We start from the raw sequence: 15,814 nt of genomic DNA, 5'->3' as shown, positions 1-15,814 counted from the left end.
ATGTCTGGGGACGGACCACACGTCAGAGAACTGCTGACGTCATCAGATGGAATGAAATCTCCCTGGGCAATAGCTGTTCGTGGTGACAGGTTTTTTGTCTCTTCTACTGGTGGTACAGATGACAATAATTATATCCGTGTTTTTCAACTTTACTAGAAAGAAATTTAAAATCAATACAACAATGGGCTGATCATTTGGACTAATTGTTTACCATAACAATGTCGGATGGACAATGTTTGAAGATACAAACTTGAATTTAAATAATGATATTGTTTCACCACAAAACATCTGTAAATAATACAAAGCGAATGAGATCCGTGACCGTGTTTGGTTCTGATGACGTCACACCCACAGGGTGTGGAAACATTTAACACCACAATAAACCTTTCCGGTCACCTTCCCGTGGATGTTGTCCAGTCATCTTTACTTTGAATTTTGAACATCTGGAAACAATTTCTGAAAACTAACCGTAACTAATAGTTTTGTAAGTTTGTTGGTTCCAAGTTTTTGTTTTTATAACCACATAAAAATATGTAATTTTCATTATTTTTTCCTTCATGATCAAGTTAAACATTTTAAATTGAAATAGTTTTTTGCATTTAACATCCTGGTTTGTTTAGTTTTTTGGTATTTAAGATTTTGGTGACTTCTGATTCTACAGACCAGGAAAATTATATCCGAGTCTTTCAACTCCACTAAACATAATAGAGATGTACACTTGATGGCGTTGCTCACGTGACGTGTATATGTATTATCATAGTCACACAAACAATTAATACAAATAATTTTACATTGCAGTCGTTTTTTATCACATGAAACTTTTTCTTAAAAATTATTATCATACGTTTAACTATGACAATATGAAATCTGATTCCTTATTGTTTTTGTTTTATTTTTTTCCAATTGATGAAAACAGGACGTTTGGTTTATCAGTTTTAAAAATGAAAAATGTCACTTTGTTTTAATTTCTGTGGTCCTGGCCGATTACCATCAGGGTGTAAAAATGGAGTTTTACTGAAAGTTGTTTTTATATTAACCTGCTGGGCAGATTAACAATATAAATATAAAGTGTCCGTTGTTAATTCTGATCTTGTGAAATGGACAGGATACTATTTTGTCGATATCATTTGCTAGTTTTGATGGCACGTGGATATTTTTTTCATACACGTATGTGATCTTTGAGCTTCTAAATGAACAGCCAGAGGATTTTTCTTTACTCAATAAATCACTCTTTCTTTACGTGACATTTTGTTATTTCATTATTTTAGTAGGTCAACTATTTTGATTCGGATATGTCGTCTATTGTTCTTCAAGCTGATCATTTAATTATTGAGTAAGCGATCTTTTGAGCCCGCGATTTTGTACTTCACATTCAATTAGTTATTGAGTAAGCGAGTTTGTCGTGACTTTGTCGAGGCTGCAAGTTTGTCCACTATTAAGTCCGCAAGTTTGTTGGGTATTGCATTTTCAGCTTGTTATTGAGTCTGAGTTTGTCATGTAATGCTCATACACCTATATATTGAGTCCATGACTTTGTCGAGCATAACACATTTAGCTAATTGCTGAGTCAAGAATTGAGTCGATGTTGTCACGGCATATTCCAGGGGTGCAGATGGTGTAAGTGAGCGTAACCCTTGGGCGGAATACTGTGCTTGGTGCCTTTGGCGTGGTATTAAAATGAGGTAGCACTCTAAAGTCAGCATCGTATCCGCTTTAGCGCAAGAAGGCAAATACATCAACATATGTGGGGTTTTTTGATCTCCAGTCTTACGTATCCAGACCTTGGTATTGATTTTCATAGGATTTATCGACATTTACATTAAGTAGAATTATGTACTCTGTAGTTTTTGTTTAACGTCCTATTAACACCTAAGGTCTTTTAAAAACATGCCTCCATGTGTATAAGATGTGCGGGCGGGAGGCAGTATGTTGGGCCGACATTAGAGTGCTACCCCGATGGCACCAAGCATAGTGTCAGCATCGTATCCGCTTTAGCGCAAGAAGGCAAATACATCAACATATGTGGGGTTTTTTGATCTCCAGTCTTACGTATCCAGACCTTGGTATTGATTTTCATAGGATTTATCGACATTTACATTAAGTAGAATTATGTACTCTGTAGTTTTTGTTTAACGTCCTATTAACACCTAAGGTCATTTAAAAACATGCCTCCATGTGTATAAGATGTGCGGGCGAGAGGCAGTATGTTGGGCCGACATTAGAGTGCTACCTCGATGGCACCAAGCATAGTATTCCATACAGTCATATTATATCGGCAACAGGTTAGCCATTTGTTGTCATTACTCTAAACGCTAAGCAGGAAATAAAAACTACCTTCTTAAGGACTTGGGTATGTTCTAGAGATAGAACGCATTGCCGCCCTCACTTTGGCGAACAATCAACATTAATGCCAAAAGTAAGGTATTGTCAGCGGAGGCACTGGACAAAAGATTGTTAGAAAGTAGAGAGAAAATATAAAGATACCATTTAAGGACATGTCACTATATGTGTAATGTATGCGTGCATGTGTAGGCGAGTCTTTGGAGGCAAGGAAACTAGCTATCTGAACAGAACTACAAATGTTTTGCCAATTCGTGACGTCTTCATTATTTTGACATTCGGTTAAATAGACGCACGTGTTAGATTAATGCAGTTTAGATTGACAAACCTGGCGTGTAGTGTTGTCCAGGCACAATGTGAAACGTACTGAATTGTAATTATATTAAGGTAAGCTTGGGATGTATCAGAATTGTAATTATATCAGGTAAGCTTGGGACGTACTAGAACTGTAATTATATCCATGTAAGCTTGGGACCTACTAGAACTGTAATTATATTAGGTAAGCTTGGGACGTACTAGAACTGTAATTATATCCAGGTAAGCTTGGGACGTACTAGAACTGTAATTATATCTAGGTAAGCTTGGGACCTACTAGAACTGTAATTATATCCAGGTAAGCTTGGGACCTACTAGAACTGTAATTATATCCATGTAAGCTTGGGCCCTACTAGAACTGTAATTATATCAGGTAAGCTTGGGACGTACTAGAAATGTAATTATATCCATGTAAGCTTGGGACCTACTAGAACTGTAATTATATTAAGTAAGCTTGGGACGTACTAGAACTGTAATTATATCCAGGTAAGCTTGGAACCTACTAGAACTGTAATTATATCAGGTAAGCTCGGGACGTACTAGAACTGCAATTATATCCAGGTAAGCTTGGGACGTACTAGAACTGTAAAGAACTGTAATTATATCCAGGTAAGCTTGGGAAGTACTAAGTATTTAACAAGGACAATAAAAATAGTGTAAGCAGTGGATTATACTCCCATTCCGTTTTGCCCCTGACCTTTGACCCTTTAACCTTGACCGATGATTACAAGAATCTTATCAGATATAATACTCTATGGATGTACTGAGAAAGCGATTACTATATACTCCTCATTAAGGGAGGTGTGTGTATAATTTTAGCAGGAAAGAGAGTAGTCTGCTTCCATTAAGGTTATCGAACCTGCGATTCCACCCTTTTGCTTAATGGTAGATGGTCCGACTGGGAAGTGCGAGACCGCAGGTTTGATCACTGGGTTGTCGCTGCCAAGTTGGGCAGAAGAAGAGAAATGCAACGGCCAGACCAGGGCTTGAACCCAGGACCCTCCGAACTCTAGAAGGGTGCTCTAACCAATTGAGCTACCTGGTCGCCGGCGATCGACCCAGTTCAGTTCGCTACATAATTAAAGAAAAAAGCAAGGTTTCTAATAAGCAGAACATATAACACCGATTCCTTTAAATGTCCTTTTATTGATCTCACTAAATACACAAGCATGACTTCAACACTCATAAACTTCTTCCATCTCATGATCACTGTAATCTTCACTATAATCCTCGTCACAATATATATTTCTGCCCCGTTCCTTATGATTGTCAACATTTATCTGCACTCTCATCAGTTTTTACATCAGCACCTTTTTTCGTTTCTGACGTTCGCTTGAGGAATCCGTCAAACTCACTGGGAATGAGATGGTCACTGTCTTTGGATACTCGGTAAATGACTCCAGTAAACGGTGCTGTGTACTCGTCATTGATCTGTGGAACAAAACACTACATCGTCACAATCTATAGATTTATAGTTCTTAAGAAGATCTGACAGTTCAGAAGTACTTGAAAAACAATCTAATACTTTTTGAGATATGCGCCTGAAACTCAAAATTGTACCAACATGAACATGTTTTGTCACCATTTCCATTAAAACTGGACATTTCTTGAAATCAGAAGGTGGCAATATAAAAGGGCATTTCTATAAAGTATGACTCACTGATGTGTCAAGTTACTCCTCTACAACATCCACACATGGATGTTGATGACTGTTTGACTATAAGTATTGGATACATGGCGCTAAACCCAAAGTCTATATACACATTTTCACACATTCATATATACACATATATATAGAGAGAGAGTATTATAGAGAAGATGTAGTATATGTTCGAATTAACAGGAGAATACTAGAACCATTTAATACATGTTCACAGAAAATAATACATGTAACTAGAATATCATAGATTTTACCATTTCAATTAATATAGTCTATTTACTTCAATTATTAATAGCCTAGTGTTTGGTTGGAGGCACTTCAAAGACATACTCTAAAGTATGACTCTCTAATGTGTCAAGTTACTCCTCTACAACATCCACACATTAATTTGTATGACTGTTTGACTATAAGTATTGGATACATGGTGCTAAACCCAAAGTGTATCCAGGATATCATACAAATGGACAGGAAAATAGTAAACAAGTAACGCCGCCTCAACTCCCTTGTTGTAGGGACATAAAAAGGGCTGTGAACCTACAATATAAGTTATTGATATTACTACAGTCTCGCCATAAGGGCCTGTGCTTTTTTATTTGGAAACGTATGCAGCATTTGCACAAATTTGAGAAAAATGATGTGTTTTGTTTTGATCATGACATTTTGATTTTTGTTTGGGTTGATCCCGGGGGGTAGTTTTATTTTCGCAAATTTGGCAAAATATGCAGTGAATTGGGGAAAGTACAGCTTCAATTATCTTGGCCCTCAATGTACCAAAACACCTACTATAAGTGTGATATGTAGTGTTAATGATAGGGACAACTCATATTCCCCTGTGATTGGTGAATTAGGGAAAACATGGCTTAAATTATGTCGGCCCTAAAAAACACGATATAGGTGTGACATGTACCCTCAATGAAAGTGTGAACTCCTCTTTCCCCGTGACTGGTTCCTCTGGCATTGTGATGGAACTTTCCGTCGCTTCTATCCCCTGTCAAAGTTCAAACCAAAAGTTCAATACATGAGAGATGAGAATCATTTATGTTGCTCACACAACAGAACTGCTATGATATTGAAATTATTGAATGATCTAGATTACATGGTTTATTACTGGCACTGAAGAAGACACAACCCGTACAGTATGTTCAATTTTGATGTGATAGAATAGGTATAATCAACAAATGTTTGTATGAAACGTAAATAATGAACTAAGATAAACGTAGCGTTGTTTAATTAGTTTTTCCAACATTTTCCTTCCCTGGAAACATATTCACCAATTAGGCCCTTACATGTTAATTAATTTTCAAACATTTTCTCATCCTCGTTACATATTCCACCATTATACATTTACATGTTAATTATTTTTTAAACAATGTAGATTATGGTCGATGGTAAAATATACTGTCACCACATATTAAACCGCCTTTTTAGCCCTCCATAATAAGGGTAATTTATCCCTCCATAATAAGGGTAATTTAGCCCTCCATTATAAGGGTAATTTAGCCCTCCATAATAAGGGTAATTTAGCCCTCCATAATAAGGGTAAATTCATTATGACATTGAATATTATTTCACAGCATACTTTATATTGTCATCGATGTGAAGGGCAAAACTTACACTCGATGGTGATAGATTTTACCGGTAATGGGAGACTATCTGACTTGGCCCAAATTTTCCGGGTTTATAGTAACATGAGGAAACATTCGTATACTTTTCTTATCAGTTGCTTACCGCCTTCCAGAGAGCAACCATCACGTGTGTCGGCGTCAGCTCGGTGTCGGTAGCCTTACTCAGGGCGATGGGCAGACGCATCCCTGTCAGATCATTTACGGTCTACAAGGAAAACATAAAACTGTAGACATGTTAATTTCATATTTTGACCTCTTCATGGAATAATATGAGAATTTGGTTTTATTGTAAAATAGTGGCAGTATAACAAGATTGCATTGAAGTTGGTTTTGATGTAAGGTTTAATGACACTTGTGCTAAAAATTAAACAAGAGGCCAAGAGGGCTTGTATTGCTCACCTGGATATTTGATCAATCATTGGAAATTTCTCAATAAAAGTACTTTTGCAAATATTTCCATATATGGAGTCTCCTTGGCTTCAGAATGTTCCGGACTAATTACAATTTTATACTACACTATCTCAGCATGCTACTGGTCAAATATCACCACCCAGTGCCTCCTGGTATTGCGGAAGAAGATGTTAAAAGATACGTTCATATTTGACCCCTATGACTGTAAAAGTATGTCAAGGTCATTTATTAGTGGAAACTTTATAGCAATTCATGCCAGGTGCCTACTGGCCAAGTATCATTACTCTTGGCCTCCTGGTAAATCAGAAGATGTTTAAAAGAATTTTATTACATATTCGACCCCTGTGACCTCAAAAGTAGGTCAAGGTAATTTATTTTCAGAAACTTTATACGACTTTGTCCCAGGTACCATCTGGCCAGGTATCAGTACTCTGAACCTCCTGGCTATTCAGAAGTTGTTTAAAGGTTTTCAACACTTTTTATTCTTGTGACTTCAAAAGTAGGTCAAGATCATTTATTTGAGGAAAGCTCTAGGTACCTACTGGAAAAATATAATTACACTGCCTCCTGGTTATTGCAGAAAAAGTTGTTTAAAGGTTTTTACATATTTGACCATTGTGACCTTGGAAGTAGGTCAATGTCATTTATTTCAGGAAACGTTATAGCACTCTGCCAAAGGTACCTACTGGCCAAATATCACGGCTGTAGGTCCTTAAAAAGAAGTCGTTTGAGGGAAAAGTTGACGGACAATGGACAACACACCATACCATCAGCTCAACAAAGTGCCAGTTGAGCTAAATATACTAAGTATTCCTACATCCCAGAGTAATTTCCTATCAAAAAAAAATTGATCACAGTTTCAAGAGAAACAAGAGCATCGCAAACGGATGCATAATACGCCCGTCTGAATATATCGAATGACGACTTGAAACCTGTAGCAAATCACATGCAATTCTTGATGAAATATCTGATCTTTTTACCTGATAATCTCCGTGTAAATGTACAGCGTCTTATATCATAAATGAAGTTTATAATCTCTGATATCATTTGCCAATCACAGTTGCTGACAAAAATAATTTTAAAATGGTCTTTCTGGTGCTTTAATCCGATTAATTAAAAGTTTCACCCTTTCTTACCTTTATTACCACCTTTACAGGTAAATACTGAAGCAACTTTAGAATTGAAAACGTTAATGTAAAATAGAGACAATAACGAACAATTTTCATATTACTCTTATTCACATATAACATATATTTTTCAAGTTATGCACATTTGAAAAATCAAGTAAATTAATTTATATTTCAACAATTAATTCAGCAGTGGTGCCCCTTTACATAGAAATTATTCACATATAACATATATTTTTCAAGTAATGCACATTTGAAAAATCAAGTAAATTAATTTATATTTCAATAATTAATTCAGCAGTGGTGCCCCTTGACATAGAAATCAATGTAGCAGCATAAAGGGTTAAAAAAAACTCCCGCTTTCTTTCGCAGCATTTTGGATTCCTGCTAAATGTCCCCGACGGAAAATCACTCTCCACTTGCCGCATATGTTTCGTAGATTTAAGTTACAAGCCAGTGAACACATCAAACATGGCGACACATTTGAAGAGGAAGCATAACATTTCGTCATCCTGTATCGTATCAAAATGTATCGTATCGTGGGTAGATATCGTGATACGTATCGTATCTGGCATAGGTGTATCGTTACAGCCCTAGATTTTTGTTTGTAAAATTAAATCCATATTGTCCCTTAGACCCCACATGAACATTCATGCCAAACATAAGGACAATAACACATGATCTGACTGAACTGTACACCACTGAAGAAACTTGCACCTAAACTTTAACCATACGGGCAGACGGAACGACGGACGGATGCAAACGCTATACCATAATACGTCCGTCGAAATTTGACGGGCGTATAATTATTCAATTCATTGAAGCAAAGGGTAGACAACTCTGCTCATACCTGTTCTGCTCTAATAATAACTAACTGCTGTTTTTCTTTAGCTTTCTTAGCGTTCAGGCCTCGCTTCTGAAAAAGAGAACATTATACAGTAGTTCAATGGGAGAAAACGACAACAGTGTTTTAATTCACAGTGGAATACAGCAGATCTTGTGAAACAGATGTTGACTTGTGAAATACAGCAGATCATGTGAAAGAGATGTTGACTTGTGAAATACAGCAGATCTTGTGAAAGTCATGTTTACTTTCCATTCAAACCCATACTAACAAATAAAAAAAAATCCATGTCTGGAGATTTAAAACTGTCCAATACATCTAAAGTAAACTGTAGCTTCTGAAGTTAATATCTGTATTATAAACCTCGTATAGACTGTCATTGAAAAAAGAATATTGATATGTATGTGTAATACATTTAATATATAGAATATCTCTAAAGCAAATACAAAGTAAAACTAAAACATTTTAGATATAATAACTCACAACTTATTTTCCATATCTCCGAATTTCAGACATATTTGTCATTTTTCCTTACATTTCATATTTCATCTTTCTGTCTTTGCATCTTAAAACTCCTATACAATGACAAAATATCGCCTGACACACTGAAGCAGTGTTATGATGTCATACAGGGTGTTTGATTAACATTGTAATATAAAAATTCATATATTTAACACATCAGACACCTTAATTATCGTCAGTTACCTTTATCAGATCATCATAGAGCTCCAGGTTGGCTTCAGTTGCAAATACCGCTTGCCCCATAGGAAACAATTTGTGGTAAAATAGAGATTGATTGAGATATAATACATCTCCAGCTCTACCGGTATCTGTGAGAGACAAAATTAATACTGTTACCACTATATACAATCCCCAGCTCTACCAGTATCTGTGAGGGACAAAATTAATACTGTTACCACTATATAAAATCCCCAGCTCTACCAGTATCTATGAGAGACAAAATTAATACTGTTACCACTATATACAATCCCCAGCTCTACCAGTACCGTGAGAGACAAAATTAATACTGTTACCACTATATACAATCTCCAGCTCTACCAGTATCTGTGAGAGACAGAACTAATNCCACCTCTACCAGTATCTGTGAGACAGAACTAATACTGTTACCACTATATACAATCTCCACCTCTACCAGTATCTGTGAGACAGAACTAATACTGTTACCACTATATACAATCTCCTGCTCTACCAGTATCTGTGAGAGACAAAATAAATACTGTTACCACTATATACAATCCCCAGCTCTACCAGTATCTGAGAGACAGAACTAATACTGTTACCACTACATACAATCCCCAGCTCTACCAGTATCTGTGAGAGACCAAAATAATACTGTTACCACTATATACAATCTCCGCCTCTACCAGTATCTGTGAGACAGATCTAATACTGTTACCACTATATACAATCTCCTGCTCTACCAGTATCTGTGAGAGACAAAATTAATACTGTTACCACTATATAAAATCCCCAGCTCTACCAGTATCTATGAGAGACAAAATTAATACTGTTACCACTATATACTGTGAGGGACAAAAATAATACTGTTACCACTAGATACAATCCCCACCTCTACCAGTATCCGTGAGAGACAGAAATAATACTGTTACCACTATATACAATATACTGTTACCACTATATACAATCTCCAGCTCTACCGGTATCTGTGAGAGACAGAACTAATACTGTTACCACTAGATACAATCCCCACCTCTACCAGGATCTGTGAGAGACAGAACTAATACTGTTACCACTACATACAATCTCCACCTCTACCAGTATCTGTGAGACAGAACTAATACTTTTACCACTATATACAATCTCCTGCTCTACCAGTATCTGTGAGAGACAAAATTAATATTGTTACCACTATATACAATCCCCAGATCTACCAGTATCTGTGAGGCACAAAAATAATACTGTTACCACTATATACTATCTCCGCCTCTACCAGTATCTGTGAGACAGATCTAATACTGTTACCACTATATACAATCTCCACCTCTACCAGTATCTGTGAGAGACAGAAATAATACTGTTACCACTATATACAATATACTGTTACCACTATATACAATCTCCAGCTCTACCAGTATCTGTGAGAGACAAAATTAATGCTGTTACCACTATATACAATCCCCAGATCTACCAGTATCTGTGAGGGATAAAAATAATACTGTCTGTGAGGGACAAAAATAATACTGTTACCACTAGATAGAATCCCCACCTCTAACTATATACAATCCCCACCTCTACCAGTATCTTTGAGACAGAACTAATACTGTTACCACTATATACAATCTCCAGCTCTACCAGTATCTGTGAGAGACAAAATTAATATTGTTACCACTATATACAATCCCCAGATCTACCAGTATCTGTGAGGGACAAAATTAATACTGTTACCACTATATAAAATCCCCAGCTCTACCAGTATCTATGAGAGACAAAATTAATACTGTTACCACTATATACAATCTCCGCCTCTACCAGTATCTGTGAGACAGATCTAATACTGTTACCACTATATACAATCTCCTGCTCTACCAGTATCTGTGAGAGACAGAACTAATACTGTTACCGCTACATACAATCCCCAGCTCTACCAGTATCTGTGAGACAGAACTAATACTTTTACCACTATATACAATCCCCACCTCTACCAGTATCTGTGGGAGACAGAACTAATACTGTTACCACTACATACAATCCCCAGCTCTACCAGTATCTGTGAGAGACAGAACTAATACTGTTACCACTACATACAATCCCCAGCTCTACCAGTATCTGTGAGACAGAACTAATACTGGTACCACTATATACAATCCACAGCTCTACCATTATCTGTGAGACAGAACTAATACTGTTACCACTATATAGAATCTCCACCTCTACCAGTATCTGTGAGAGACAGAAATAATACTGTTACCACTATATACAATCCCCACCTCTACCAGTATCTGTGAGACAGAACTAAAACTGGTACCACTATATACAATCCACAGCTCTACCATTATCTGTGAGACAGAACTAGTCCTGTTACCACTATATAGAATCTCCACCTCTACCAGTATCTGTGAGAGACAGAACTAATACTGTTACCACTATATACAATCTCCAGATCTACCAGTATCTGTGAGGGATAAAAATAATACTGTTACCACTATATACAATCCCCAGCTCTACCAGTATATGTGAGAGATAGAACTAATACTGTTACCACTATATACAATCCCCACCTCTACCAGTATCTGTGAGGGACAGAACTAATACTGTTACCACTATATACAATCTCCAGCTCTACCAGTATATGTGAGAGACAGAACTAATACTGTTACCACTATATACAATCTCCAGCTCTACCAGTATATGTGAGAGATAGAACTAATACTGTTACCACTATATACAATCCCCACCTCTACCAGTATCTGTGAGGGACAGAACTAATACTGTTACCACTACATATAATCTCCAGCTCTACCAGTATCTGTGAGGGACAGAACTAATACTGTTACCACTATATACAATCCCCAGCTCTACCAGTATATGTGAGAGATAGAACTAATACTGTTACCCCTATATACAATCCCCACCTCTACCCTAATACTGTTACCACTATATACAATCTCCAGCTCTACCAGTATATGTGAGACACAAAAGTAATACTGTTACCACTATATACAATCCCCAGATCTACCAGTATCTGTGAGGGACAAAAATAATACTGTTACCACTAGATAGAATCCCCACCTCTACCAGTATCTGTGAGAGACAGAACTAATACTGTTACCACTATATACAATCCCCTGCTCAATCAGTTTCTGTGAGAGACAAAAATAATACTGTTACCACTATATACAATCCCCTGCTCAATCAGTTTCTGTGAGAGACAAAAATAATACTGTTACCACTAGATCGAATCCCCACCTCTACCAGTATCTGTGAGACAGAACTAATACTGTTACCCCTATATACAATCCCCAGATCTACCAGTATCGGTGAGGGACAAAAATAATACTGTTACCCCTATATACAATCCCCTGCTCAACCAGTATCTGTCTCCGCCTCTACCAGTATCTGTGAGACAGAACTAATACTGTTACCACTATATACAATCCCCTGCTCAACCAGTATCTGTGAGAGACAAAAATAATACTGTTACCACTATATACAATCCCCACCTCTACCAGTATCTGTGAGACACAAAAGTAATACTGTTACCACTATATACAATCTCCACCTCTACCAGTATCTGTGAGACAGAACTAATACTGTTACCACTATATACAATCTCCACCTCTACCAGTATCTGTGAGACACAAAAGTAATACTGTTACCACTATATACAATCTCCACCTCTACCAGTATCTGTGAGAGACAAAGCCCTACCTCTCTGACCCCTCCGGCCCCAAGGATCATACTTATTTCATTTATACAAAATATAACCTTAAATCTTACTCTAGAGATACCTCAAAGCAAATACGCATGGTTACAACTTTTTGCGACATTTATGAGGAGTAGGAATTTGAAGCAAAAATGCTTTTAACTTATTCATCCCTGAAGACATAAGGCCATAATAAATTATTTGCTAGATTCTCATCCCCGCCCACCCCCTCTTTGAGGCCCCGCCCCAATTATTTTTATTTGCGAAAAAAAAAACGAAAATACGAAATCCAGATTTTTTTTCCATTTTCCGCTTCAAAAATTAGTTTTATATTATCAATTTCCGGTTGTAGAAAACTCGTCGTCTGCAAGTATGGTTTATGTAATTCTAAAGCTGAAACGGCAACTTGCCGTTCTTAAAGATTGGTATGGGTGTTCAGTAGCCGATACTATAACAAGTATTNTTCTAAAGCAACACATCTACCGGCAAAGCATGGGAACGTCGTAAATGACAAACTGAGAATGTACAATGATATAATCGACTGGTTACACGATCAGAAAGTTGGATTTATCAGTACAAATACGGAAACAATTCCATTCTTTTCTTTCCTCACACTGCAAAATCAGGCATTATATGTTCTGTGTCAAAAAGTGTGGGAAGGCAACCTGCACTCTTTGTAAACGACCAAACTTACCTGCAGATACTTTTGAAGGTCTTCACTTTCTGCCAGACCCAGAACCTGATACTGGTGACAAGTACAAGTCCTTTGATCAGTTATATGGACACGAAACTAGTGAAAAGCACAGGCCCTCACTAGGACACAAGCCAGGTCCTGGGCGTGGTATGCCATTCTCACCCACCGCCCAAACTGCTTAAAATGTTGAAATGGTGATATACTGTTCTGAATGTGACAAGCCTCGTGTTCTCTACTGCAAGCATGTTGTAAGAGGAAAGAAAAGAAAGGAATTGCAAACTATGTTGGGCGATTTGTCGTACACGTGTGGTTCTGATTTTGCTGATGTAGAAACCGAACAAGAAAATGTGTTAAAATCAGTGTTTGTAAGAAAAAATCTGACATGTGATGGGCCAGTTGAACTGGCCTATTTCTCTGCTGGTTTCGAAGCAGTATGCTTCCATTGTGGCACAGATGACAATGTGGCTACATCTGAGGAAAACTACCCCATATGCCAGAACTGTTTGACCAATGGCAAGGTCACTGTAATTAAAAGAGGACGATATGTGAAAAAGTAATGTGGTGTGTATTCATACCAAAAGTTAGTACAGATATATATGTGTACTGAACAGTGAAATGGTGTTCAATGTGTATACTGCATACTCAAAGTTGTTATTAACAAAAAATAAAGATAAATGTACACTGAACATGCGCCTTTATTTCACTATTTTAACACATTTGGAACCATTTGAAATTTTAGGAAAAATAAAAAATAAAAAATAAAATTCGCCCCCCCGCCCCAATTTTGAAAAGAATTTGGATGAGAATCTAGCAATTAATTTATTATGGCCTAAGTGGGTGACACCCTGGATGTGATTTCATTGGTCAATCTTTGTTCTATTACGTCACATAACAGTGCTTTTCAACATCATTTTCCATTGTGACGTTATGCTCCATGGCCATTGTTTTCCCTATCAGAAACACACATGATGCATTTTCCACAGGAAAAATGTGTTTTTTAAGATAAAATATGAACGTTATTGGAGATTAGATATCACATTTATCTTACTCTGGCTAATTAATTTTCTAATTGTAAAAGACATTCAGTAAACCTCCTGTCTTTATATAAATTGGAAATTAACTAACTCAAGTTAGATAAATATGATAACCAACCATCACTCGTTTGGGAACCTCTATATATCACTCTCCTATTTGTATAACCCATATAAAAATATTTTTTTCTAGATAAAATTGGTTTTCTATCCTAAATTTTTCAGCGTGCTAAAATACAGGAAACACACATATTTTTTGGTTTGGCCTAAGAATTAAAACTTACGTCTGACATTCTGAATGAGGATGGCCTTGGCTTTGACTAAGTAATTGTCCTTGCGGCTGTTGGAAACTTTGTAGATGAAGTGACGTGTCTTGAGACGCGCTTGTTTGGTGCTCTTGTGCAGTGGTAACGGGTTCAACCTCTCCATTACCACAGCTGTCTGCATAAAAAAACACCAACAAATAATTCAAAAAAATAATATATCAACTTATTCGTCCATAATTGCTACAAGTTTCATCATTTGTATAGATCTCCTCCTATGGTCATTTTTATGACACAACCACCAAGTGTCTGCCTCTTTTTGTCAATACATCTTAGTTAGGCTTTCCATTCAGCTCTATTACTATAATACTAAAAGTTTGGTTTGTTTGTGTTTTACGTCCTATTAACAGCCATGGTCATTTAAGGACGTGCCAGGTTTTGGTGGTGGAGGAAATCCAGAGTTCCCCGAGAAAAACCACCAACCTATGGCCAGTACCTTGCGACTGCCCCACGTAGGTCTCAAACTTGCGACCCAGTGGTGGAGGGCTAGTGGTAGCAGACTGTCAGACGCCTTAACCACATCAGATAGGTCAGGGACTGAGGTGGCCATGTGGTTAAGGCATCTGACATTCTGCTACCACAAAGCCCTCCACCACTGGGTCGCGGGTTCGAGGCCTTCATGGGGCAGTCGCCAGTTACTGGCCATAGGTCGGTGGCTTTTCTCCGGGAACTCTGGCTTTCCTCCAATACCAAAACCTGGCACACCCTTATATAAATGACCATAGCTGTTAATAAGGCGTAACACACAAACCAACCAAACAGATACATCTTGAGAAGTACTCCACCAATAGGTCAAATAAAGGTCAGTGTGACCTACATTTTCCTCCACAGCTTTTTTTTAGACATTTACTTAATCTTTCAAAGTTCACAGAAAATGAACTGTACAGATGGACAGAATGATTAATAAGATAAACACTTAATGTCTTTCAACACTTTAGACCATAATAGACTTATCCAGATCAATGCAAGTTTATTAAAGTTACATAGGCCAGGGGTGAAAGGGTTAATGCCCCCCCCCCCCCCCCCCCCCCCCCCCCCC

At 37.3% G+C, this 15,814-nt stretch overlaps 2 protein-coding genes across 5 annotated transcripts in view; one reads left to right on the top strand and one right to left on the bottom strand.

The window, feature by feature from the left end:
- LOC110458754 overlaps positions 1-1,244 on the top strand; it is a 3,523-nt gene extending 2,279 nt beyond the window's left edge. Inside the window, exon 2 of the mRNA XM_021510643.1 lies at positions 635-1,244. Within this exon, the coding sequence (XP_021366318.1) occupies positions 635-699 (65 nt within the window). The 3' untranslated portion in view covers positions 700-1,244. The remainder of the gene's footprint in view (positions 1-634) is intronic.
- Positions 1-15,814, bottom strand: part of LOC110458755 (50S ribosomal protein L9-like) — a 58,256-nt gene that overhangs the window by 38,896 nt on the left and 3,546 nt on the right. For 2 of the 4 annotated variants that reach the window (XM_021510644.1, XM_021510645.1), the window contains exons 3-8: positions 14,737-14,893; positions 9,028-9,152; positions 8,329-8,394; positions 6,044-6,145; positions 5,223-5,303; positions 3,782-4,086 (exon numbers count right to left, since the gene is read on the bottom strand). In XM_021510644.1, the coding sequence (XP_021366319.1) occupies positions 3,925-4,086; positions 5,223-5,303; positions 6,044-6,145; positions 8,329-8,394; positions 9,028-9,152; positions 14,737-14,893 (693 nt within the window). In that variant the 3' untranslated portion in view covers positions 3,782-3,924. Of the gene's footprint in view, positions 1-3,781; positions 4,087-5,222; positions 5,304-6,043; positions 6,146-8,328; positions 8,395-9,027; positions 9,153-14,736; positions 14,894-15,814 lie in introns of those variants that run through there. The other 2 variants (XM_021510647.1, XM_021510646.1) reach the window with 1 other exon arrangement.

Source organism: Mizuhopecten yessoensis, unplaced genomic scaffold (genome assembly GCF_002113885.1).
Source record: "Mizuhopecten yessoensis strain PY_sf001 unplaced genomic scaffold, ASM211388v2 scaffold9739, whole genome shotgun sequence".
NCBI lineage: Eukaryota > Metazoa > Mollusca > Bivalvia > Pectinida > Pectinidae > Mizuhopecten > Mizuhopecten yessoensis.
The sequence above is the reverse complement of the archived record's forward strand: the minus strand, read 5'-3'. Positions and strand labels throughout refer to the sequence as shown.